General features: G+C 42.5%; 1 protein-coding gene across 1 annotated transcript in view; it reads right to left on the bottom strand.

Annotated features, from left to right (window-relative positions):
* QRFPR (pyroglutamylated RFamide peptide receptor) overlaps window positions 1-11,194 on the bottom strand; it is a 60,296-nt gene extending 49,102 nt beyond the window's left edge. The window contains exon 1 of the mRNA XM_055435038.2: window positions 10,453-11,194. Coding sequence (XP_055291013.2) covers window positions 10,453-10,792 — 340 coding nt within the window. The 5' untranslated portion in view covers window positions 10,793-11,194. The remainder of the gene's footprint in view (window positions 1-10,452) is intronic.
* Window positions 11,195-25,492: the final 14,298 nt, after the last annotated feature.

Here is a 25,492-nt window from a genome sequence, read left to right as displayed (position 1 = left end):
ATATGCAGATGACACCACCCTTATGGCAGAAAGTGAAGAGAAACTAAAAAGCGTCTTGATGAAAGTGAAAGAGGAGAGTGAAAAAGTTGGTTTAAAGCTCAACATTCAGAAAATGAAGATCATGGCATCTGGTCCCATCACTTCATGGGAAATAGATGGGGAAACAGTGGAAACAGTGTCAGACTTTATTTTGGGGGGCTCCAAAATCACTGCAGATGCTGATTATAGCCATGAAATTAAAAGACGCTTACTCCTTGGAAGGAAAGTTATGACCAACCTAGACAGCATATTAAAAAGCAGAGACATTACTTTGCCAACCAAGGTCCATCTAGTCAAGGGTATAGTTTTTCCCGTGGTCATGTATGGATGTGAGAGTTGGACTGTGAAGAACGCTGATCGCCAAAGAATTGATGCTTTTGAACTGTGGTGTTGGAGAAGACTCTTGAGAGTCTCTTGGACTGCAAGGAGACCCAACCAGTCCATTCTAAAGGAGATCAGTCCTAGGTGTTCACTGGAAGGACTGATGCTGAAGCTGAAACTCCAATACTTTGGCCACCTCATGCGACGAGTTGACTCACTGGAAAAGATTCTGATGCTGGGGGGGACTGGGGGCAGGAGGAGAAGGGGATGACAGAGAATGAGATGGCTGGATGGCACCACCGAGTCGATGGACATGAGTTTGAGTGAACTCCAGGAGTTGGTGATAGGGAGGCCGGTGTGCTGTGATTCATTGGGTCGCAAAGAGTCGGAGACAACTGAGCGACTGAAATGAACTGAACTGAACTGAATACTTTGAGACACTGGCTGAGGGGGAATGGCCAAGATGAAGACCTGTTCACTGACCTTTCAGTAATTCCTTAGCAGGACTACCCTGGTGGTCTAGTGGTTGGGAATCTGCCTTCCATTGCACGGGATGTGGGTTTGATCCCTTGTAGAGGAACTAAGATCCCATGTGCTGTGGAGCAACTAAGCCTGTGTGCCACAACTACTGAGCCTGTGTGCTCTAGAGCCCGTGCTCCACAGCAAAAGCAAGCCCACGTGCCGCCAAGAAGACCCAGTGCAGCCAAAATTAAGCAAATCATTCTTGTAAGAAACTCCTTAGCAGGAGAAGGCGTCGCTCTAGAACGGGACTGGGGGGTGGGGCGAGCAGCTGCATGGAGGCTGGCCCATCAGGGAGCATGTGCATGTGATGGCAGCAGGGAGACAGACGTGAGCGGTAAGCAGGCGGCAGCGGAGAGAGACGTGAGATAAGCAGTAGAGGCTTTTCACAGCTCTGATTTTGCTTGCTCCCACAGTACCTAGCCCGGAGTGTATACGTGTGGGAGGGCCTCAAAGACACCAAAGACAGAGGCCTTATGTTCGGGAGCTCATAGTTCCCATTAGCTGGACTCAGTCCAGTAGACACAGGTAGGCAACCCTGTCAAGTGTGTTTATCCGCCTCGCACGTCTTCCTTCAGGACAACACCCTGTTAAGAGTCCTGTATTCTCAAGCAGCAGTGTGATGCCTAAGAATCCACCTGTATTCCCACAACAGTTGTTAGGTTGGCTTGTCACACTCACAGATTCCTCAGTAAGATTCTGTCAGACAATTCGCGGAAACAAGTGACAGCACGAGATCAACATGGCGTCAGCCCGCTATGTCTCTAGCCCCACAGGAAGGCCTCCAACCTGAAGGGCCAGTGACCAACGGCACAGACAGCGCGCGCTCTGCGGGGAAGGGTGCCCTGGGCACAACTTCAAGTACAGCCAAACAGTTTTTACAGGCTTACACAATAGCCCATAGCTGGACCTTAAGTGGGAACATGGAAGGAAGTCCCGCGTTCAACTAAAACCAAACTAGGGGGATGGATGAGAAACAGCCTCCCATGAGACAGAGAATGAAATCACCTCATAGTGACTACTCACTAGGTTTTTCTCCCTCTGCTCCGAGAGACCTCCCCCAGCATTCTGCCAAGACTCACGTCAGACGGTGGTTGCTGTGCTGTGCTCAGTTGCTCAGTCACGTCCAACTCTTTGTGACCCTACGGACTGTAGCCCGCCAGGCTCCTCAGGCCATAGGATTATACAGTCCATGGAATCCTCCAGGCCAGAATACTGGAGTGGGTAGCCCTTCCCTTCTCCAAGGGATCTTCCCAACAAAGGGATTGAACCTAGGTGTCTCGCATTGCAGGTGGATTCTTTACCAGCTGAGCCACAAGGGAAGCCCAATAACACTGGAGTGGGTAGTCTATCCCTTCTCCAGCAGATCTTCCCAACCAGGAATTGAACCAGGGTCTCCTGAATTGCAGGCAGATTCTTTACCAACTGAGCTATCAGGGAAGCCAAAAATACTGGAAAGGGTGGCTATTTCCTCCTCCACAGTATCTTCCCAATCTAGGGATCGAACCCATGTCTTCCACGTCTCCTGCCTTGCAGGCGAATTCTTTACCACTGAGCCACTGGGGAAGCCCCAGATGGAGGTCAAGCTTTGCCTTTGTGTCCTCTGTGAAGACCTGAGTGCAAGGTTGCCAGGATGCCAGGTGTATCTGTCCTTGCATCTCCCCACAGTGGTTCTACTCAATCCAAGACACTCAGGTAGGGCTGACCCTGCCGTTCTGTCTCCCCCCTGGCATGTGCATATGACTGATCCTTGAGCAGAGGATTTTGAAGCATGAGCCATGATAATTGATTCTATGGGTAAGAGAATTTTGCAGCTACCAGGAAGGATTCTCTCTCATCTTCTGATATAGATAGGATTTTTTTTTTTGAAAAATTTTTATTGTGGCAAATGCATTTCAGTGGCATTAATTACTTCACAATGTTGTGCGACCATCACTACTGTTGCTAAAACGTTTTCATCCACTCAAACAAAACCTGAACCTATTAAGCAATAACTCTCTTTCCCTTTCCTTTCAGCCCCTAATGTCTAATCTATTTTCTATCTCTGTGAACTTGCATATTCTAGATAGGTAGATAGGCAAATATAGTGCTTCAGTCACTCAGTAGTGTCTGACTTTTTGAAACCCTTTGGACTGTAGCCCACCAGGCTCCTCTGTCCATGGAATTTTCCAGGCAAGGATACTGGAGTGGATTGCCATTTCTTTCTCCAGGGGATCTTCCAGACCCAGGGATTGAACCCATGTCTCAGGTCTCCTGCTTTGGCAGGTGGGTTCTTTATCACTAATACCACTTGGAAAGCCCAGGCAAATATAAGTGAAACCATATAATTTATCTTTTGCGTATGGCCTATTTCACTTAGTGTAATGCTTATTATCAGAACTTGGCTCATTATATATATATATATATATATATATATATATATATACTATACTTTGTTCATTTATCTTGAAATAGGGAGTATTAAAAAAAAATGAAAGCATATAGCTCCAGGGACCATCTTACACATACTTGACAAAAGACATCCTAAGAATGAAACCACAATATAGAAGAAAGTGAAGCTGGTCACAGAGGGAGACTGCAATGCCCTGGAGCCATTGTCGGAGGACCTAGGTCCAGCTGTGCCTGAAACTAATCCTAATCCTGAGCTTTTCAGTTCTGTGAAGATATTCCCCACTTTTAGTTTAAATTGGGTTTCTCTACTTGCAAACAGGAATCCTAATAAACCAACCACTTGTCAAAGAACATGCTGAGCTCTGTTCCAGAAAAGCAAATTAAAAGAAGATTCTTTTTATTCTATGTGAACAATAAAGTTTTTCAAACTTTCTTACTGTTAAATCCTTTCCTTATTTTAACTGTAAAATGTTTTTGTCCTAAGTAGAGAGAATACTTTATACAAATACCATTGCTGTTACTGCCAATCTCACCTGAGAAAATTTAGTGATTTTCTGACCCCTGGCATAGTTCCTTCTCAAAGTGTGCACATAATTGATTCCAGGGAAGATCACCCAGAGGCCAACCCCATGGCACAAGATTTAATTTTATTTCCAAACAGATGTTGCTGTTGGGCCTCCCTTTGATTTATGTCTTTTATATTTTAATGAGACTATTCTTCATCAATAGCTTTCATCATCTCTCTGAAAAGACTTTTTAAAGGCCCATAATACTGCTGATTTTACATCAATTTCACCATATTTAAATTTTCCCTGGGACTCTGAAGTTTCTGAGCTGTTCTAGAACAAATTATTATAATAAATACAAGTGATATTTTCTGAACACTAATCAATCAATAATAAAACAATAATATAGACCTGAAGAAGTTCAGTCTAATCTCTCTGTTCTGAACTGGCCCAAAGAATTAAGATCTTTTCATCAAATAAAATTTTCACAACTTCTTTTAATAACCCACTTCACAATTCATCAGCTCAAAATCTCTAAAAATTCACCTAAATTTGTCATGCTGTGTTCAGTGAGGGCTCTTTCTTTTCCTCCCTTCCTCCCTCCGGTCCTCCTTTCAGTAAAACTGTTCTTTTTCATATGAAATCTTATGCAAAACCCTATCTATTAAAAAGAAAGAAGGGAGTTGTTCTGATGAAGCTTGAGAGCTTTACCTCATCTGTCACAAGTCATCCACATGCACCAGCCACTATGGCTTAGGGTAAAACAGACTGAAAACCTGGTGTGATAGTTTAGCATTAGAGTTCTATTCTCCAGATGAGAGAAAACTTCTGACCTTTCTTTGCATAGCTTAGATCCCAACATTTTTTTTTTAATCATTTTTTACTTCTTTTAAATCCATTGGGAAAGACTCCAAAAAAAGTTAAGGGCATCAGTAATAGATGAAATTGGCTGTGTACAATAAAAAAATTGCCTCAGAGTTCCATGTTGGACTCAATTTTATGCAACCTACTTCTGTGTTTTCTGAGCATTCTGACTCCAACTGCTATTTTAAAAAATATAATAGCTACAATATATTACACTGGTACATGTGACTGGTATCATGCTATTTAAGCACTTTACATATATTCTTTCTTTTCTCCTTTATAACAGCCCAAGTGTTGGTACATTTATCCTACATCAGTGGTTCTCAACCTTGGTTATAAGTTATAATATTTTCTATCAGGAAACTTGAAAATCGGATACCCAGGGATCACACTGATACTCAGGGATCAATTAAATCAGAATCTCTAGGGGAAAAGAATCAGGCATCATTTTCAAAACTTTCCAGTTGATTCCTGTGTTTTTCCAAGACTGAGAGCCACTGCTCTAAGCAGAATTCTGATGTTTTCCATTTTATCACCCAAGCTGGAAGTCCTCAAGTGTAGACAAGGATATACGCTTCCCTCACTGATGCAGCCACTACCTAGGATATTTTTGGAACTCCTTTTTTAGAAGAGGTTTTACTCAATTTGCCAACAACCATTAGAAAATTCTTTTCATTGCCCTAAGCAGGATTTCAGGGAGAGCCACGGAGCTCTCTGTACACCCGAGAAGACCATCCTTGCCTCCAGCTATGACTACACCCACAGCAGGATGAAAGTGGGCACAGAGCGCTGCCAGCAAGTGACCACTCCACCCTCTCTCCAAACACTCCCCACCTCACCTAATTAATGCTGAGAGCCATAAAGAAGCCTAGAATTAGAACTGAGTTTCTACTTCCAATAAAGACCAAAGATCCTGCCTGCCTCAACTAAGGCACGGTGCAGCCAAATAAATAAATAAAATAACCCCTCAGGCCTCAAGTTCACATGTACCTCATTCACTGTGAATCCCATTCTTTTTGACCATCCCTCGCTCCTGGTCCCAATCCAGGTTCATCCTAACTTGACTCAAGCCCCTGCCGCCCAACGCTTCCACGGTGCTTTCTCCACTATGCACCCTGGAACCCTGACATAAACAAAATCCTCTGCATTCTCCATCTTTTCTTTGAATGCTTCCTTCCCCTTCTCGTTTTAACTGAAACCTGGCTATTCCACCAGGGCACAGCTTTCTCAACACCTACAATATCCTAATAAACAGAGCAGATACCTAGGAAATGCTGAATACAAGAATGAGTCATAGTACTATTAATAATAACTTAGACCCTGGGCACAGGGACAAAGTAGGGTGAGAGAATGTTGGAGGCTGATAAGATATTCATGTGTAAATGCCTTCAAATTGAGTGAGGAACTATGGCTTAAGATAGTGGTTAGACGTTGATTTCAGAATCATCAGGAAAGTAAGGAAGAGTCCTGGCTGTAGCCTCAATGCAGAAATGAATGAGGAAAGAAAAGACTGCATACTGGGCTTCAGTGGATACACACGCAAAAAATAAGGGTAAGTGAGAATCATTCAAAGGGAAAGCATAAAGAAGGAGACAGAGACATAAAGGAAGAAAGATAGAAGGAAAAGAGACGTTCACGGGAAAGCTAGAGAGGAGAGCAAAGTGTCCCAGAAGCCCAATTTATTACACTGAATTTAGCTGGGAAAAAAATTGAACACGCTCAGTCAGTGAATGTGGAGGAACACATAGATATCGTAAAGAAAGATAAAAGGAGGAGGAGGAGGAAACAGACAAAATGAAGAAGAGCAGGCTACAGATAAGGATAGGTAAATTCCCTGGCCCCAAGAACACAATGGGCAAGCTCACTGCTGGAGTCTGACCAAATAAATCAGAGAGTAGATCGGAGACAGAACTTTCAAGGCCTACTGTTAATTGCTATGGTAATAACACAACCCCATCCTGTATTAGTGATCAAAGAAAAGTTAGGAGCAAATGTTATTTATTATTTTTGGGGAAAGAGAATCCTCACTCCGTGTGGGAAGAAGTTTTGGGGAGTAGCATGGGAGCAAGTCAATTGACAGGTCAAAGACAGTTGATATAAGGATCGTAAGACACAGTATATAAACAGGATTGTACATCAGCTTGCCACAATGCTGGGCAACACCTAGATGCTGAGGATCAGTTGTATCTCATAAATAAGCTAAATGTTTATGGATACACTTTGTCTTACTGTCATGGATGTGCCATCACTGGACAAAAGGAAACTTAATACCTCTGCCCAGGGATATGCTGGAAAACAAGTGTCTGGGTTTTTTTAAAGGATAAATACATAGCTAACAATTTCCACTGTTCAAATACTCCTGCCATGACCAGTTTCAAGGCAACAACATCATGCCCTGCAGAAGGGAGGTGGGTAGACATGCACACAGTGGCTCTTAAGTCAGTACTCCAGAGCGTCAGATGCAACCAGTCTGGACTGGGGCTGGCCCGGCTCAGTTTTAAAACTCCCTCAGGAGAGTCTTTGTGCAGCCAGGTCTGAGAACCATTACCTAAAGTGGTACCTCTCAAACTTTCACGTGTGCATGAATCACTTGAGGGTCTTATCAAAGCATGGGCTTTAACTCAGAAGGTGCTCCTGGTCCCTAGTAAGGGAGAGAGAAGACTAAAGAAACACAAGTCATGCCCAACCCTTCTGTTCTCAGAAATGTCCGAGAGGCTTTGTAGAGAAGTCACAAACTGGAGGCCCGTGTTGTTGTTGCTCAGTCACTCAGTCGTGTCTGGCTTTTTGCAATCCTGCGGACTTCATCATGCCAGGCTTCACTGTCCTTCACTATCGTCCGGAGTTTGTTCAAACTCATGTCCATTTCCAACCATCTCATCCTCTATCACCCCCTTCTCCTCCTGCCCTCAACCTTGCCCAGCATCAGGATCTTTTCCAATGAGTCGGCTCTTCACATCAGGTGATATGTGGCCAAACCCACAGAGAGGTTTGCTTTCACCCAACTGCATTTTATTTTTCAAATCTGAATTAATGCCAACAGCATAAAAATCTGTATTTCCAGATTCTCTGAAATGCCTTCCTTAAATAGTATTCTTGGATTACATCACTTTCTTTCTTTTCTCCACACTTTGAAGCCCCGTTTCTAAAATGCACTCCATCCTTCTTTTTCTTCTGGAAACAGTCTGAATTACACTTCAAGATCCCTGCTTGATGAAACCTTCCTGACTTTTCCATGCTGCAGGGCTAAATAAATTCTCTCTTACCATACCTAACTTTTGCCCAGCTTTGGTTACTTCCTATTCTCTGAGGCCCGTAGAGCCACATGTGGGTTTTATTCATTTTTGTATTCTCATAGTGAAATGCTTTGCCAACAAAGGATATCCTCAATAGCTTTATAAAGTAAAAAATTGTGAGCTGATTTCAACTCTTAGATTATATTCCCTTTAACTCTCTTTTTGTAATTCATCAGGGGAGTTTTGCCATTATTATCCTATCCTGTGAAATACAAGTTAATTCTCCTTGTACTACTATCTCCAGTTGGCCTACAAGCTTTCTTTTCCCTTGAACTTCAATTTTGGTGTTGCTTATTCAATTTATAAGAACATTTATTTTATAAATCTGGTTCCAGATGAACATAGACCATCTCTAAATACTTCTTTATAGAATTAATTCCTTACATATTCATGGAATGATAAACTTTTTCAAAGCACTTTTTATAATACACTTTACCCTCACACTAACTCTGAAATATATGTAAGCAATGTAGTATGCTCTTTCAGCATTTGAAGTTAAAGTGAAATGTACACCATGAACTAGGAAAACAGGAAGTTCAAAAAAATCTTTGCAATGCCCACCTAAATCCTCAGGAGGGAAGGTCCAAGTACTCTTCCCTAGGCATCATTCTCCAATGATAGGGACTAAAGATTTGCCCCATTCTACTTTCAAGCTTCTAGAATCCCTAATACTTAATTGAAAAACTGAGGTCCAGTCATGTTGAATTAACCTGCATTAATGCTAAAGTAGTAATCCAAGTCTTTTGATTCCCAGTGTAAGAACCCACTTTGCTTAATTACATCCAACTTGATAAATGCTGCTATCATCATCTAGTAATACAAACATGCTTCATAAACCTGTCTTCACAAACATTTAGAAATGAAAACTCCTGTGCCTTTTACTCAAAAAAAAAAAAGCTATATGTGATGGTCAAAAGTTTTTCCATTTATTCTGTGGAATTAGTTACATTGGGCAACTTTAAAATACCCAAGTATAATTATTTAAATCATAGTGCATAAAAAAGTCAGTAATCCATAAATCAATTTATGACATTGCATTATGTGTCACTTTTAAGCTAATGCTGTGTACTCTAATGGTCGATGCATTTGGGGAAATACATACATTGTAGCTGAGATGGGAATCAAAGATTTTAGCATCCTGATCCACTACAATAAATCCAGTACAAATTAGTGAAACAACAACAACAATACCAGAGACTTAAATTGAGGATCTCAAGTTGGTAATAGTAGGATGAAATAAACACCCGCCATAAGAATAAAAGGGATTAGCTCAGGAACGGGTGGAAACAGCAGAGCTTCTCCCTGTATTTCTAATCATGTTCTAAGAATTTTGATGTGGTCACAAGAGTACATCCACCCATGAAAATACAGGTACAACCAATGCTTCCTCCTCAGGGCACTCCATAAGCATTGGTAAGAATACAACCACTACTATTTAGGATTACAAAACACATGCTCTAGCTATGTGTCTTTGGAAACACTGGATCATTTGGGGGGAGTTCGATGTCTATTTTTCCCCATATACCACTCTCAATAATGGTTCCAAATAGTTCTCTTCCATTTCTGCTCTCCTTATAAGATAAATTAATCTCTTCTCTATCAGGGGCACTATGTTTTCTGTATTCCTTCTCCAAGTATGACTCGGTTTATGTTTTTTTTTTTTTTTTCTTTTTTTTTTAAGAAGGACTAGATTTTTATTTTTTTTTCTGCTGAGGCATTAGGTTTGTTTTAAAGTTTTAAGTTCATAAATATACTTGCACTGCTGCTGCTGCTAAGTCACTTCAGTCGTGTCCAACTCTGCGTGACCCCATAGACGGAAGCCCACCAGGCTCCCCCGTCCCTGGGATTCTCCAGGCAAGAACACTGGAGTGGGTTGCCATTTCCTTCTCCAATGTGTGAAAGTGAAAAGTGAAAGTGAAGTCGCTCAGCCACATCAGACTCGTAGCGACCCCATGGACTTGCACTACAAATACCTTTATAGGCAAACCAGGGAGTGAGGCTGGAGATAAGAGGAATGAGATGTTGGGGTTTTTATTATTTGAAAGTTTATCTCACTTTTATTTTCAAAATAGGAAAAAGTTCTGATAATTATGGAAAGTGTGTGTTTGTCGCTCAGTCCTGTCCGACTCTTTGAGACCCCATGGCTCCTCTGTCCATGGAATTCTCCAGGCAAGGATATTGAAGTGGGTTGCCATTCCCTTCTCCAGGGGCTCTTCCACCCACGGAACTATGGAAAGAGAAGCTGAAATAACTGATGTGACTTCCCACCCCACTGCCCTGAGCCTCTCCTAAGTGCTTCCTAACTTGAGTTTCTAAGCGACAGGAATAAAAACGGTGGAACGGAAACAAAAGCAGCAAAAACTTATCTCCAAGTGAGAGCAGGTAAGGAAGTTTTGAGAAAGGGCGCTTGATTCATTTGGTAGAGGGGAAAAAGAAAGAAAGTCAAAAGCGCAGTGTGTGTTGTGTTGGATTTCCTGGAAGGCTAGGGATTAGGGGAGAAGGAAAGGGCGCGAACTCACCCCCCAGCCAGTTGTCGGAGATGTTCTGGAGCATAGTGACCGGGATGCAGAAGAAGGCGATGAGCAGGTCGCTGAGCGCCAAGGAGCAGATGAAGATGTTGGTGACGGTGCGCATGGCCTTGCTGCGGGTCACCACGTAGACCACCAACGCGTTGCCAAAGAGTGTCAGGGCGAAGATGACCACGCCGGTGAGCACGAAGGCCAGCTTGGCGCGCCCGGGCAGCTCTGGGGTGTAGACGAGCGGCCGCAGCCCGTAGAGCGAGATGAACTGCTCCCGCGTCAGGTTGTGGTCCCGCAGCAGCCGGGAGAACTGCTCCGGAGTGATGTTGAGCGACTGCATGCTGCGTGCGCCCCGAGCGCCATCCACCTCCGCGGGCACGGACTCCCGCGCGGCGGGAAAGGCTCCTCCTGGAGGAGCGGCCCTGCGGCCGCCTCCGGCCCCTGGAGGCCTCGGCAGCCTCAGCTTCGCGCTCCGGCGCGCGGGAGGCTCCCGCCAGCACCTCGGGAGGTTCGGGGGAGGGAAAACAGTGCAGGGCTTTAACTCATAATCGAGAGCCAAAGCGAGGGAGATTATCCCATTGACCAAAAGTGTTCCTAGTTCAAAGTTCTTTTCTTCTCTGAGGCCAGGCGCTGTGGCCGTCCGGAATGCCGGAGCGGCAGTCCCCGCGCCTCTCGCTCCCTGGCCACGCGGTGAGGACGCGGCACCGGCTCGGGAGCGGCGGAGGGCGGGGCGGGAGCGCGGCTGCGAGCCGCTCACTCCCAGCTTCTGCTCCAGGACCCCGCCTCCGCACCCTCCAGGCGGGAGTGGGAAACTCCTTCCGGCTCCCCAGTCTCTGGCACGCAGACCCTGTCTGGTGCCCCAGGTTCTGCGTCTGTGTAAAATTGAGTACCGTGGTTTCCCACAGTCTCACGGTTTCTCCTCTTATGAGATAATAGGGCTACAGCCAGCCAAGGCAAAATGAGATTTAGTTTTAATTATTCTACTGTGTTAAAAAATAATTACAGCTTCTAGGAAATCACACAGGTAGTACGGAGAGGTCTGTATCCTGCACCTGGTTTCTCCAATTGATTACATTTTGTTTAACTATCAGTTCAGTTCATTTCATTTCAGTCGCTCAGTCGTGTCCAACTCTTTGCGACCCCATGAATCACAGCACGCCAGGCCTCCCTGTCCATCACCAACTCCCGGAGTTCACTCAAACTCATGTCCATCGAGTCCGTGATGCCATCCAGCCATCTCATTCTCTGTCGTCCCCTTCTCCTCCCGCCCCCAATCCTTCCCAGCATCACAATACAAAACCAGGAATTTGATATGTGTGTGATATATTGTGTGTATAGGTCTGTGTCATTTTATACCAAGTGTAGATGCCTGTAACCACCACCAAAACCAAGACAGAAAACTCTTCTCTCACCACAAAGATTTCCATAAAGCTATCCCTTTACAGTCATGCCCAGTAGTCCCCCTACGTCTAACCCCTGCTGATCACTAATTATGCTCCGGCTCTGTATTTTGGCAGGTTGTACAAACAGAATCATACAGTATATAATCTTTTGATACCGATATTTTCCCCCACTCAGCACAATTCTCTTAAAATTCATCCAAGTTGTTAGGTGTATCAGTAGTTGCATTTTTACTGCTGAGGATATATCACAGTTTAACCAGTCACCCATAATAAGATGTTTTGGTTGTTTCCAGTTTGAGTCTATTAAAATAAAGCTGCTTTGAGGAGCCCGGTACAGATTTTTGTGTGAATGTTTTCATTTCTCTGAGAAATGACAAAAAGTTTGCTTGACCAGTCTGGGCTTTCCTTGTGGCTCAAATGGTAAAGAATTTGCATGCAATGCAGGAGACCCAGGTTCCATCCCTGGGTCAGGAATATCACCTGGAGAAGGGAATGGCAACCCACTCCAGTATTCTGGCCTGGAGAATTCCATGGATAGAGGAGCCTGGTGGGCTACAGTCCATGGTGTTGCAAAGAGTCACACACAACTAAGCGACTAACACTTCTCTTCACTTTGCTTATCCAGTTTATGGTTTTTATATTTAGGTTTCTAAGAAATTGCCAAGGAGGACATCAAGGCGGTATATTGTCACCCTGCATATTTAACTTATATGCAGAGTACGTCATATGAAATGCTAGTCTGGATGAATCACAAGCTGGAATCAAGATTGCCGGGAGAAACATCAATAACCTCAGATATGCAAGTGACACCACCCATATGGCAGGAAATGAAGAAGAACTAAAGAGCCTCTTGATGAAAGTGAAAGAGGACTGCTCTTTACTATCTAGATTGGTCATAACTTTCCTTCCAAGGAGTAAACGTCTTTTAATTTCATGGCTGCAATCAGCATCCACAGTGATTTTGGAGCCCAAAAAAATAAAGTCTGACACTGTTTCCACTGTTTCCCCATCTGCTTCCCATGAAGTGATGCCTATTTTAGAGATGTGGAAATTGAGGCTGTAAGTAGTTGTTTGCTAATAAGGAGTAAAGCCAGAATTCAAATCCAGCTCTGATTTTATAATGTGTGTGTTTTATCTTTCAGCTGGCCACTTCTTAGTAGGCTATGCCCCTCAAACCCTATGTATTTGGTGGATTGGCTTAGCTTCTGCATAAACCCAAATGGGCTGCCCTGCCTCCTGTGCTGACACTACTCAGAGACACTAACCTCCTTGATTGGAATCCACAGATGCTGAACAAAGCATACAGCCAACACAAACACACTTCCTTCTGATGTGGAGATGTGGGCAGCTGACCCTTTCTGGAAGAAAAAGGTAGAACTGCCAAATTGTTTCCTAAGCCCTGGCCCCACAGGCCCCAAGTCATGCCTCCTCCCTCTAGTACTCCCCCAGTGTGAAGGCTCTGCCTCAAAGACACCCTCATGAATGTCGATAAACCTAATGAACAAAATAGATATCTTTGGTTGTTATTCTGCATTACAAAGTAATTAATCAAATAAAAAAATCCTTTGGGTGTTATTTAAGTGCTTCTATTATAGATGACTACCTCTTCAACCCAGAGGTAGTTAATAGATTTCTGAACTCTAAAGATAAAGGCCACAGTCAATTAATGATCATTTCAAAATCTAGCTAAGTGAAGGATGTAGTAAATTAAAATAATCAGACTGCTGCCAGTTCTCCTTCAGTTCTGCTACCATATCCTGAAAAATCCAACACTGGCTTAAACAGTTTCTCTAATCAGCAACATGGATGGTCCTAGAGACTGTTATACTGAGTGAAGTAAGTCAGACACAGAAAGACAAATATGCATAATCTAAAAAAAATAGCACAAATGAACTTATTTACAAAAACAAGAATAGAGTCACAGATGGAGAAAACAAACATGGTTACTAGAGAGGAAAGAGGCGGGAGGGGTAAACTGGGAGATTGGGGTTAACATATACACACTACTGTTCTATACAGCTCAGTTGGTGAATAGTCCACCTGCAATGCAGGAGATCTTGGTTAGATTCCTGGGTTGGACAGATCCTCCAGAGAAGGGATAGGCTACCTACTCCAGTATTCCTGGGTTTCTCTGGTGGCTCAGATGGTAAGGAATATGCCTGCAGTGTGGGAGACCTGGGTTTGGTCCCTGGGTTGGGAAGATCCCTTGGAGACAGGAACGGCTACCCACTCCAGTATTCTGGGCTGGAGAATTCCATGGACTGAGAAACCTGGCAGACTACAGTCCATGGGGTCGCAAAGAGTCAGACATGACTGAGCAACTTTCACTTATATATAAAATAGATAATTAATAAGGACCTACTGTATAGCACTGGGAACTCTACTCAATACTCTGCAATGACCTACATGGGAAAAGTATCTAAAAATAAGTGGATGTATGTATGTATGTAACTGATTCACTTTGCTGTACATCTGAAATTAATACAACATTGTAACCAAATTTACTCCAATAAAAATTTAAAAATAAAGCCTTAAAAAGAAAGTGAAAGAGGAGAGTGAAAAAGTTGGCTTAAAACTCAACATTCAGAAAACTAAGATTATGGCATCTGGTCCCATCACTTCATGGCAAATATATGGGGAAACAGTGGAAACAGTGGCTGACTTCATTTTCTTGGACTCCAAAATCACTGTGCATGGTGCCTGCAGCCATGAAATTAAGATGCTTGCTCCTTGGAAGAAAAGTTATGACCAACCTAGATAGCATATTAAAAATCAGAGACATTGCTTTGCTGACAAAGGTCCTCTAGTCAAAGCTATGTTTTTTCCAGTAGTCATGTATGGATGTGAAAGCTGGACAGTAAAAGAGGCTGATCCCCAAGGAACTGATGCTTTCAAACTGTGGTGCTGGAGAAGACCCTTGAGACTCCCTTGGACAGCAAGGAGATCAAACCAGTCAATCCTAAAGGAAATCAGTCCTGAATATTCATTGGAAGGACTGATGCTAAAGCTGAAGCTCCAATACTTGGGCCATCTGATGTGAAGAACTGACTCACTGGAAAAAAAACTTTGATGCTGGGAAAGATTGAAGGCAGGAGGAGAAGGGAATGACAGAAGATAGGATGGTTAGATTGCATCACTGACTTGACGGACATGAGTTTGAGGAAGCTCCGGAAGTTGGTGATGGACAGGGAAGCCTGATGTGCTGCAAAGTCCAAGCCTTTGCATGCTGGTTGCAAAGTCAGACACAACTAAGCGACTGAGCAGCAACAAGAAATTGTCAAACTACTTTATAGAATGGTTGTACATTTTAACTTTCCATCATCTACATATTAGAATTTCAGTTTCTCCACATCCTTGCTATTGTCATTACTTTTATTTTAGCTGTTTTTATAAGTGTTCAGTGATATCTTATTGAGTCTTAACTTGCATTCCTCTAATAGCCAATGATATTGAGTATCTTCTCATGTGTTTATTTGCCATCCCAGTATCTTCTTCAGTGAAATGTTTTTTAAAATATATTTACCTATTTTTTAAATGAACTGTTTGGCCTATTTGGCTGTTGAGTTTAGAAGGTACACTTTGTATGCTAGATGCTAATACTTTGTCAAATAAGTGGCTTTTAAATCTTTCCTTCTGTTTGTACCTTGTTATTTATCCCCTTTACAGAGTCTCTCATGGATCAAAGTTTTTATTTAAAAATTTTTTATTGGAGTGAATTTGCTTTACCATGGTGTGTTAGTTTCTGTTGTACAATGATGTGAATTGGCTCTATGTGTACATATATACCTTCCTTCTCAAAGGTTTTAATTTTGGTGAAATTTATCGTTTTTTTATTTTATTAGTTATACTTTTGACGTCCAGTCTAAGAACTCTTCACCAGATTCCCTGTCCCTAGACTTTTCTCCTATGTTCTTTTCTAAAAGTTCTGTAGTTTTACATTTGACATTTTGAGCTCTCTGTTCTGTTCCACTGACTAAGTGTCTCTTTGTCCTCCAATCCCTCACAGTCTTGAATACTGCAGCTATGTAAGTCTTGAAACCAAGTAGGGTGATTTCTGCCACTTTATTCTTCTTTTACAAAATAGTTTCAGGTGTTTTAGGGCCTGTGCCTATTTGTATAAATTTTATAATATATTTGTGTGTCTCTGCAAAATGAATTTCTAGGATTTTGATAGGAATTGAGACCTCTACTATGAATAAATCTGTGAATGGAGTAGGTCTTATTGCATATTTAGGTCTTTGATTTCTTTCATCAGCATTTTGCAGTTTTCAGTATATAAGGCCTGCATATATTTTTTTTAGATTTGCACTTAAGCTATTTTTTAAGCATCTGTGCATGGTATTGTAGTTCTAATTTTCAGTTCCATGTGTTCATTGCTAGTACATGGAAATGCAATTATTTTGTATGTTGATCTTGACACCTATGATGCTGCTGAATTTACTTGTTAGTTTTAGGCAGTTTTTTGTGATTTCTTGGGATTTTCTACATTGACAATCATGTCATTTGAAAAAAGAGTCATACAGAGTGAAGTAAGTCAGGAAGAGAAGAACAAATATAGTGTATTAATGCATAGAAAAATGGTATAGATGATCTTATTTGCAAGGCAAAAATAGAGACACAGATGTAGAACATTAGTCACAATAGGCAAAAAGTGGAAACAACCCAAGTGTCTATCAATGGATAAATATATAAACAAAATATGGTATTATATGTGTGTGTGTGTATATATATATACAATAAATATATATGTGCATATATATATAATGGGATATTATTCAGCCTTAAAAGAGAAGGAAATCCTGATGTCCTACAACATGAATTAACCTTGGGACATTATGCTAAGTGAAATAAACCAGTCACAAAAAGACACATGCTGTATGGTTCCACTTATCTGAGGTACCTGCTGCTGCTGCTGCTGAGTCACCTCAGTCGTGTCCGACTCTGTGTGACCCCATAGACGGCAGCCCACCAGGCTCCCCCGTCCCTGGGATTCTCCAGGCAAGAACACTGGAGTGGGTTGTCATTTCCTTCTCCAATGTGTGAAAGTGAAAAGTGAAAGTGAAGTCACTCGGTCATGTCTGACGCGTAGCGACCCTACCAGGCTCCTCCGTCCATGGGATTTTCTAGGCAAGAGTACTGGAGTGGCTTGCCATTGCCTTCTCCGATCTGAGGTACCTAGGGTAGTCAAATTCATTGAGATAGAAAGTAAAATGGTGGCTGCCAGGTGTTAAGTGTTGAAGCAGATGGAGAGTTGTTGGGGGTATATCAAGCATCTCAGTCTTGCAAACTGTAAAGAGTTCTGGAGACTGGTTGCACAATGATGTTGATGTACTACACTACTAAACTGCACACTTCAAAATGGTGAAGATAGTAAATTTTATGGTTTGTGTATTTAACCAGTATTTTTGTAAAGGGGGCAAAAGCATTAATAATAGCATCATTTGAACTACACGTTGCATTATCTTGTTTTTACAACAACTGTATGAGGCAGGTGCTTTTATTATTCTCATTTTATAAATGAAAAAGGGAGACATAGACAATATTATGAAACTCACTCAAGTTCACACAGCTCAAAACTGTTAGTTTCTTAGAATTCCAGGAATAAGGTTCTGAAGCCCATGCTGTCTTTACTATCCAGCAAAAATCTATTATGGAGAAGGCAATTGCAAGCCTCTCCAGTACTCTTGCCTAGAAAATCCCACGGATGGAGGAGCCTGGTGGGCTGCAGTCCGTGGGGTCGCTAAGGGTCAGACATGACTGAGCGACTTCACTCTCATTTTTCACTTTCACACATTTCAGAAGGAGATGGCAACCCACTCCAGTGTTCTTGCCTGGAGAATCCCAGGGACAGGGGAGCCTGGTGGGCTTCCGTCTGTGGGGTCACACAGAGTCAGAAATGACTGAAGTGACTTAGCAGCAGCAGCAGCAAAAATCTATTAAACTTACCAGGACAAAACAGAAAGAAGGAAAGGCAGGGGATGGAGGCATGAAGTTGGTAATGAAGAAAGACAAGCAGGCACTTATACCAGTGAATCTAGATTATAAGAAGCTACAGCAACTGAGTAGAATATTTAGCTACCAGCTTTCTGACAAGAACAGAGTCAGTCTTCATTACTCAAAAGAGAAAAGAAGCATACTTGTATGTCAGAAGAGACCAAGCTTTTTCTGACTCTGAACTCCAGCAGGAATTGACCACTCCAGCCTTTATAGAAAAAACATTAAAGGACATACTGGATGTGTCTTCAGTAGTAGTGGGCATTCGGCATGTTGCCATTCATAAGACAAACAATGCTGGCTGATGTCATAATTCTAGTCATAGCCCATAAAGTGATATGTATGGAAAGTCAGAGTAATAAAATGCAGGTATGCTGCTTTCTGGCGATTTGACTGGGTAGGAGAAAGCTTAGGGAAAGTATTACTATTCACGTCTCATAAACTACCAGCCCTGAATATCAATTGTATTTGTCAGGCTTTGGACAGGAGCTGCATAGAGGAAATGACTCTAAATTAAATTGAGATAAATGAAGTAATTTCTGCTGTTGATTGAAAAGAGACCTATGTCCTCTGGACACAGCATATCTACCAGCTAGTGGATTTGTTAGGAAAGTTAAGGGGATCAGCTGCACTGTCCTACTGTTCAAGTGGATCCCTCTGATTTTGCATGCAGTCAGCAACATACTGTAGAGCTGGAAAACATGTTTGTTGTTGTTCAGTCATGAAGTCGTGTCTGACTTTGTGATCCCACGGACTGCAGCACACCAGTTTCCCTGTCCTTTACTATCTCCCAGAGTTTGCTCAGACTCATGTCCATTAACTCAGCGATGCCATCCAACCATCTTATCCTCTGTTGTCCCTTCTCCTCCTGCCTTCAATCTTTCCCAGCATCAGGATCTTTTCCAAAGAGTCAATTCTTTGCATCAAGTGGCCAAACTATTGGAGTTTCAGCTTTAGCATCAGTCCTTCCAGTGAATATTCAGGACTGATTTCCTTTAGGATTGACTGGTTTGATCGCCTTGCTGTCCAAGGGACTCTGAAGGGTCTTTTCCAGCACCACAGTTTGACAGCATCAGTTCTTTGACACTCAGCCTTCTTTATGGTCCAACTCTCACATCTGGACATGACTACTAGAAAAAAAACATAGCTTTGACTATATGGACCTTTGTCAGCAAAGTGATGTCTCTGCTTTTTAATACGCTGTCTATGAGAAGGACTAACTTAACCCATGGGGCTGAAGAACTGCCACTGAGAATCTTTAGAAAACAGGCTCCAGTTTCATCCACCTCATTAGAAGTGATTCGAATGTATTCAGTCCAGGTTTGATGCATGATACAGGATGCTCGGGGCTGGTGTACTGGGATGAACCAGAGAGATGGGATGGGGAGGGAGGTGGGAGGGGGTTCAGGATGGGGAACACATGTACGCCCGGGTCAGATTCATGTCAGTGTATGGCAAAACCAATACAATAATGTAAAGTAATTAGCCTCCAATTAAAATAAATAAATTAAAAAGAAGAATATTTAGAAAAAAAATAGTGTGGACTAGACGTGGGTAAATTCTCCACTTCCCCAAGAAGGAAAACAGCTATTTTCAAACCATAAATTCAAGGCGCGTTCCAGTAAAACTGTAGAGTAATTTAGTAAAAGGTTTTTTATTGAGAACAAGGTTTGTCAAAGTACTACATTTTATTAGGTGCTGCTAGACTAGCAGTTGCTAGACGCAACTTTATTTTCTTGGGCTCCAAAATCACTGCAGATGGTGACTGCAGCCATGAAATTAAAGGACACTTGCTCCTTGGAAGAAAACTATGACAAACCTAGAGAGCATATTAAAAAGCAGAGACATTATGTTGCCAACAAAGGTCCATATAGTCAAAGCTATGGTTTTTCCAGTAGTCATGTACGGATGTGAGAGTTGGACTGTAAAGAAAGCTGAGTGCTGAAGAATTGATGCTTTTGAACTGTGGTTCTGGAGAAGACCCTTAAGAGTCCCTTGGATGGCAAAGAGATCAAACCAGTCAATCCTAAAGGAAATCAACACTAACTATTTCATTGGAAGGGCTGATGCTGAAGCTGAAGCTCCAATACTTAGCCACCTGATGCGAAGAACTGACTCACTGAAAAAGACCCTGATGCTGGGAAAGATTGAAGGCAGGGAGAGAAGGAGATGACAGAGGATGAAATGGTTGAATGGCATCACTGACTCAATGGACATGAGTTTGGGCAAGCTCTGGGAGTTGGTAATGGACAGGGAAGCCTGGCGTGCTCCATGGCGTCGCAAAGAGTCGAACATGATGAGTGTCTGAACTGAGACTAGCAGTAGAAAACTGTGGTCAGGGGAGACTCTTCTCATCCCTCAATCCCAGCTCTGTCACTCACTAACTGCAGAACCCAGTTGAACTTGTTAACCTGTCTAAGTCTCAGTTTCCTTGTTCATAGCCAGGAGTTATAATACCTACTTAATGGTTCTATTGTGAGCAATAAGCAAAATAGTTTATGTAAATTGTTTAGTATGGTGCCTAACAAAAAAGTGGTTGATAAACATTAGTCATTGTGATTTTCTTCTGTCAAAATAAAAAAGCAAGTGTAGGTTTAAATTAATGTTATGACTTTAAAATTTGAAACCCTCAGGAATTGTTTTCATTTTTATTAAAAATGTTTTCTTTGTCCCTATATGTAGTCACTGGAGAGTAACTTTCTCTATTTCAGTCGCCTAAGGTTCATTTTTTTCAAATACAAATGTCATTTACAGACTGGACTAGTAAGAGAATACAGGCATGGGCTACACTGTTGGCTCAGATGGTAAAGAATTTGTGAGAAATGCAGGAAACCCAGATTTGATCCCTGGGTCAGGAAGATCCCCTGCAGAAGGGAATGGCAATCCACTCCAGTTTTCTTGCCTGGAGAATTCCATGGACAGAGGAGTCTGGCGGGCTATAGTCCATGACATTACAAAGAGTCTGACATAACTGAGTGACTAACACACACACACACACATTGAACCTAAGAATGTAGCAATGTTAGAAAGGTCTCAGGGTCCTTCTAGGGGACTTATACACTTAAGTTTTAACCTCCCTGATGTTTAGCTGACTTGTCTCCAAGTAACTTTTTAATGAGACTAAGGTTTTACACAACATATTGCTGAAGGAATAAGGTAAGATTCAATTTAATATATGCAGTAGTGTGTGGGCACAGTAAATGAGAGATGATAAAGGGTTAGCAGTGATGTCATGTAGTTTATTTTGATTGGAAGTATTTTCTGTTTTTTCTACAATTACTGTATATACAAATGGGAGAAATATTTTGAATTTTAAGACAATGATGAGGAATGTCAAAATCTAAAATTTTTGTAATTGGATGAGAACATGCTTGGAATGTGTTTGTTCAAATTTTCTAGCCAATTTGGCTTAGTGGATGTAAATCATAGCCTCCAGGCTTAGGACAAAGTTGTAAACACATTTCAGAATATCCATTTATTTATTCATCAAACACACATTATCCCCAAGGTATGCCACATGTTATGTTATACATGAGGAGTAAAATGATAAGTTAGATAGAGATTAATTCTTGGTGGCAGAGCTTCTTGCCCTTTCTGGAAAAGAACTGAAGCCTAAATTTTCCTGTCAGAAGTTCTCATGTTTGAAGGCACTTTAGAATCATCTGAGGAGCCTTTCATAGTGCCATTGCTGGGCCTCACCTGCAGAAACTGTAGTTTAATTGAAGGGACTCGGGTAACTCTAATAGGCAGCCAGAGCCTGAGGAATGGGTATTGAGACTGATGGTTGAGGGATGTGAGGAGGGGCATGCAGAGACGGAGAGAAGGAAGAGCCTGGGTGGAGGCTGGTCGGTGAGGGACGCAGAGGGCACGGGAAAACGTGATGCCCGGTGAAGCCCTCAGGAGCTGCTGGACACCGCTTACAGGTATGCCCTGTGTACATGTGCTTCTTAAATGTTTTATGAAAAATGAACTGGCCCCTTTAAATAAAGGGGAAATCTGTGCCAGCCATCTTGAGACAGGTGGGGACAAGTGCTAGAAGCCGGTGACACAGTTCAGTAAAAACAAAATTCTGTGTGCATATGAATAATTTATCATAACCCCCAGCTCCCATGGAGAGAAAGCTGCCACACTTCAGCTCAAATGGCACGAGGGATGGGTCAGGCTAGACAAGGCCAGTAAGCAGATACTCTACAGAACCCCAAGGACAGAGCAGGTCACTGGGACAAGTCTCCACAAGTATCGACAATAAAGCAGAGACCATCCAGGGAGACTAGAATGTGGATTCCCAGAGGCCTGGCAGAGTCATAAGGCCACAACAGCAGACTGTGGGCATCAATAAGATCTGGCAGCGTGTAGCCAGCCCAGGCTGGGGCCAACGCTTGGGACTTAAATTACAGACGCCAGAGGCCAGAGGGAAGAAACTGAGTAAAAAAGGGCGGTTATCTCAGGTCAGCAGCAGCAGCAGCAGCATCTCAGGTCGGGGCCAGCCTCAGAAGCTGGAATGTGAGTGTGGAGAAGAGAAAAGCAGAGACATAATGCTGAGGGTGGACTAAAAGGCAGACGATAATCAACAGCTATGTATGTGCCCAGTTTAAGAGGGACTTGGCACTGTCCCAGAGGCCTGGTTCAGGACCCCCGTCAGGCTCAGCTGGCGGCAGCTGCAGGACCTCTCTGTGAGCAAACCTCATGGACCACCGTGAAGCAGAGCGGAGCTAGACCCGAGGAGAAGGGAGCAGCCAGAGAGCCCCTTTCCTGAGGCCTGAGGCTGGAGGAACCCTTCTCCCCTGCAGAAAGGGAAGTTCTGCCTGAAGCTGGCAGGCCCCAGAGCTTGCTTCTATGCTGAATTTGGGTGTGAGAAACTCTGAGAGGGGGTAAACCAGGACTATCAGGAAGGCAGTTAGTGGGGATAAGAATGCCTGCAGCACAGGAGAGGGCTCCCAGGGAGGACTTTAAGTATCTGGGATGATGGTACTGCAGGTAAGAGCAAAAGAGGCATGATTGTTCACTTGTTGGGGGAGAGGAGAGTCACTTTTAAAAATTTTTCCCCCACTGCGTTGTCTAGATGGGGAAAGCAAGGTCTGGGAACAGTAGAGGGTCTCATCTAGGCCTGGAACCCTGCTGCACGCACATTCACATACATGATACTTATCCCCATTTGTAGAGGAGAAAACTGAGGCTCAGAGAGGTGAAGGAGCGCAGATAGCCAATGGCAGAGCTGGGATTTGACTCCAGACCTGACTTAACTACAAGGCCCATTCTTTCTTTCACTTTATAATTTATATGTTTTCAATTAAAAAAAGTAAAAGGCTCAGAACTTTTTTTAAGAGAATGAAAGGGAAGACAATTACATGAAGATTTTCATAGGAATGTGTGTTGTCAATGTTAACAAATGGGTTTAAGCTAATGTTCCTCTTACATGGTATAGGGCCTAATTTGTTATATAACATTCCAAAAGAGGTTTGTCTGAGTAAAACAATTAAAAATAGATTAAGCGGTTATTAATAAGAAATGGCATTTAAGTTTTCTTTGTTATCAATGCATTTCTTTATATAAAGCACTTAAAACTGTGTCTCTGAGTGCCTCCTGACATCACTGCTGCAACTAGTATTAATGTTTATTTTCAAACTCTATTTAAAAACATAAACATTTAACAGACAGAATAATGGTTATGAGTCAAACTAATGGAATAAAAATTATGACTCTGCTACTTACAATGTGAGTTACTTTGGACAAGTCCCTTAATTTCTGTCTCTTTTTTCCATCGACTGTAACATGGAGATAATAATACCATAGGGTTGTAGTGAAGATTCAGTTCAGTTCAGTTCAGTCGCTCAGTCGTGTCCGACTCTTTGTGACCCCATGTATCACAGCACACCAGGCCTCCCTGTCCATCACCAACTCCCGGAATTCACTCAAACTCATGTCCATCAAGTCGCTGATGCCATCCAGCCATCTCATTCTCTGTCGTCCCCTTCTCCTCCCACCCCCAATCACTCCCAGCATCAGAGTCTTTTCCAGTGAGTCAACTCGTCTCATGAGGTGGATTAGGTGTGTTTATATTCATAAAGGTTTACAGCAGTGCCCAGTACATTAACAGGCACAATATCCCAATGTTTGCTATTAGTATAAATCTAAAATAATATATCAATTATCTCAGATATGCAAATGACACTACCCTTATGGCAGAAAGTGAAGAGGAACTCAAAAGCCTCTTGATGAAAGTGAAAGAAGAGAGTGAAAAGGTTGGCTTGAAGCTCAACATTCAGAAAACTAAGATCATGGCATCTGGTCCCATCACTTCATGGGAAATAGATGGAAAAACAGTAGAAACAGTGTCAGACTTTATTTTTGGGGGCTCCAAAATCACTGCAGATGCTGACTGCAGCCATGAAATTAAAAGATGCTTACTCCTTGGAAGGAAAGTTATGACCAACCTTGATAGTATATTAAAAAGCAGAGACATTACTTTGCCAACAAAGGTCTGTCTAGTCAAGGCTATAGTTTTTCCCGTGGTCACGTATGGATGTGAGAGTTGGACTGTGAAGAAAGCTGATCACCGAAGAATTGATGCTTTTGAACTGTGGTGTTGGAGAAGACTCTTGAGAGCCCCTTATACTGCAAGGATATCCAACCAGTCCATTCTAAAGGAGATCAGTCCTGGGTGTTCATTGGAAGGACTGATGCTAAAGCTGAAACTGCAATACTTTGGTCACCTCATGCGACGAGTTGACTCACTGGAAAAGACTCTGATGCTGGGAGCGATTGGGGGCGGGAGGAGAAGGGGACGACAGAGAATGAGATGGGTGGGTGGCATCACCGACTCTGTGGACATGAGTTTGAGTGAACTCCGGGAGTTGGTGATGGACAGGGAGGCCTGGCATGCTGTGATTCATGGGGTCGCGGAGAGTTGGACACGACTGAGCTACTGAACTGAACTGAAAATAATATAAATAATTAAATAATATAAAAATTTAAAATTTTTCCTCTATATCAGTAGTTTCCAAACTTAGCTACATGTTGGAATCTCCTGGGGCACTTGAAAATGTATGACACCTGGACCGTACCCCGTTAGTAATGTAACTAATTTGAATGCCCATTGGGCTTCTGAGAGTATGGAAGCTCTCTACATGGTTTTAATGGGTAAGCAAGTATGAAAATCACTAATGTAAATAATGACTCCCCGGCTTTAATTAAGAGTTTCATTTAACTAAATAGGTCATTTTATAATAAATGAGTCTAATGACAGCTAATCAAACTACAGATTAAAACCAACTGAAAAGAATCAACTTTGTGACCCAATTTGGGAGGTACTTGTGTTGAGTTCATAATGCTTGTTTATGAATTCCAGTACTATGAGAAACACTATAAAAACTGTGAAAAACAATGAATAATCACCAAATTGATGGAGCAAGTGATCATTTTGAGCTTTATCAAGGGAGCCACAAGGGTAGGGGGAAGGCTTCTGTCTTCAGAATGGTGTGTGTACTCATGCAGAGATTGTGCTCAGAAGCTTTTTATTATTCCTGTGGGTTTGTTTATGATAAGAGTAACACACACTTGCTGATATTCCCAGGATAGTCTAACCCATGTTCTACTGGTTTAAGCAGAGATTCTCTCCCAGGACCATTTCTGGGCACTTCTAC

The sequence above is a fragment of the Moschus berezovskii genome, chromosome 5 (genome assembly GCF_049115385.1).
Source record: "Moschus berezovskii isolate FMDL1 chromosome 5, NW_MosBer_1.0, whole genome shotgun sequence".
In the NCBI taxonomy this organism is placed as follows: domain Eukaryota; kingdom Metazoa; phylum Chordata; class Mammalia; order Artiodactyla; family Moschidae; genus Moschus; species Moschus berezovskii.
This window is presented reverse-complemented; position numbering and strand designations above follow the sequence as displayed.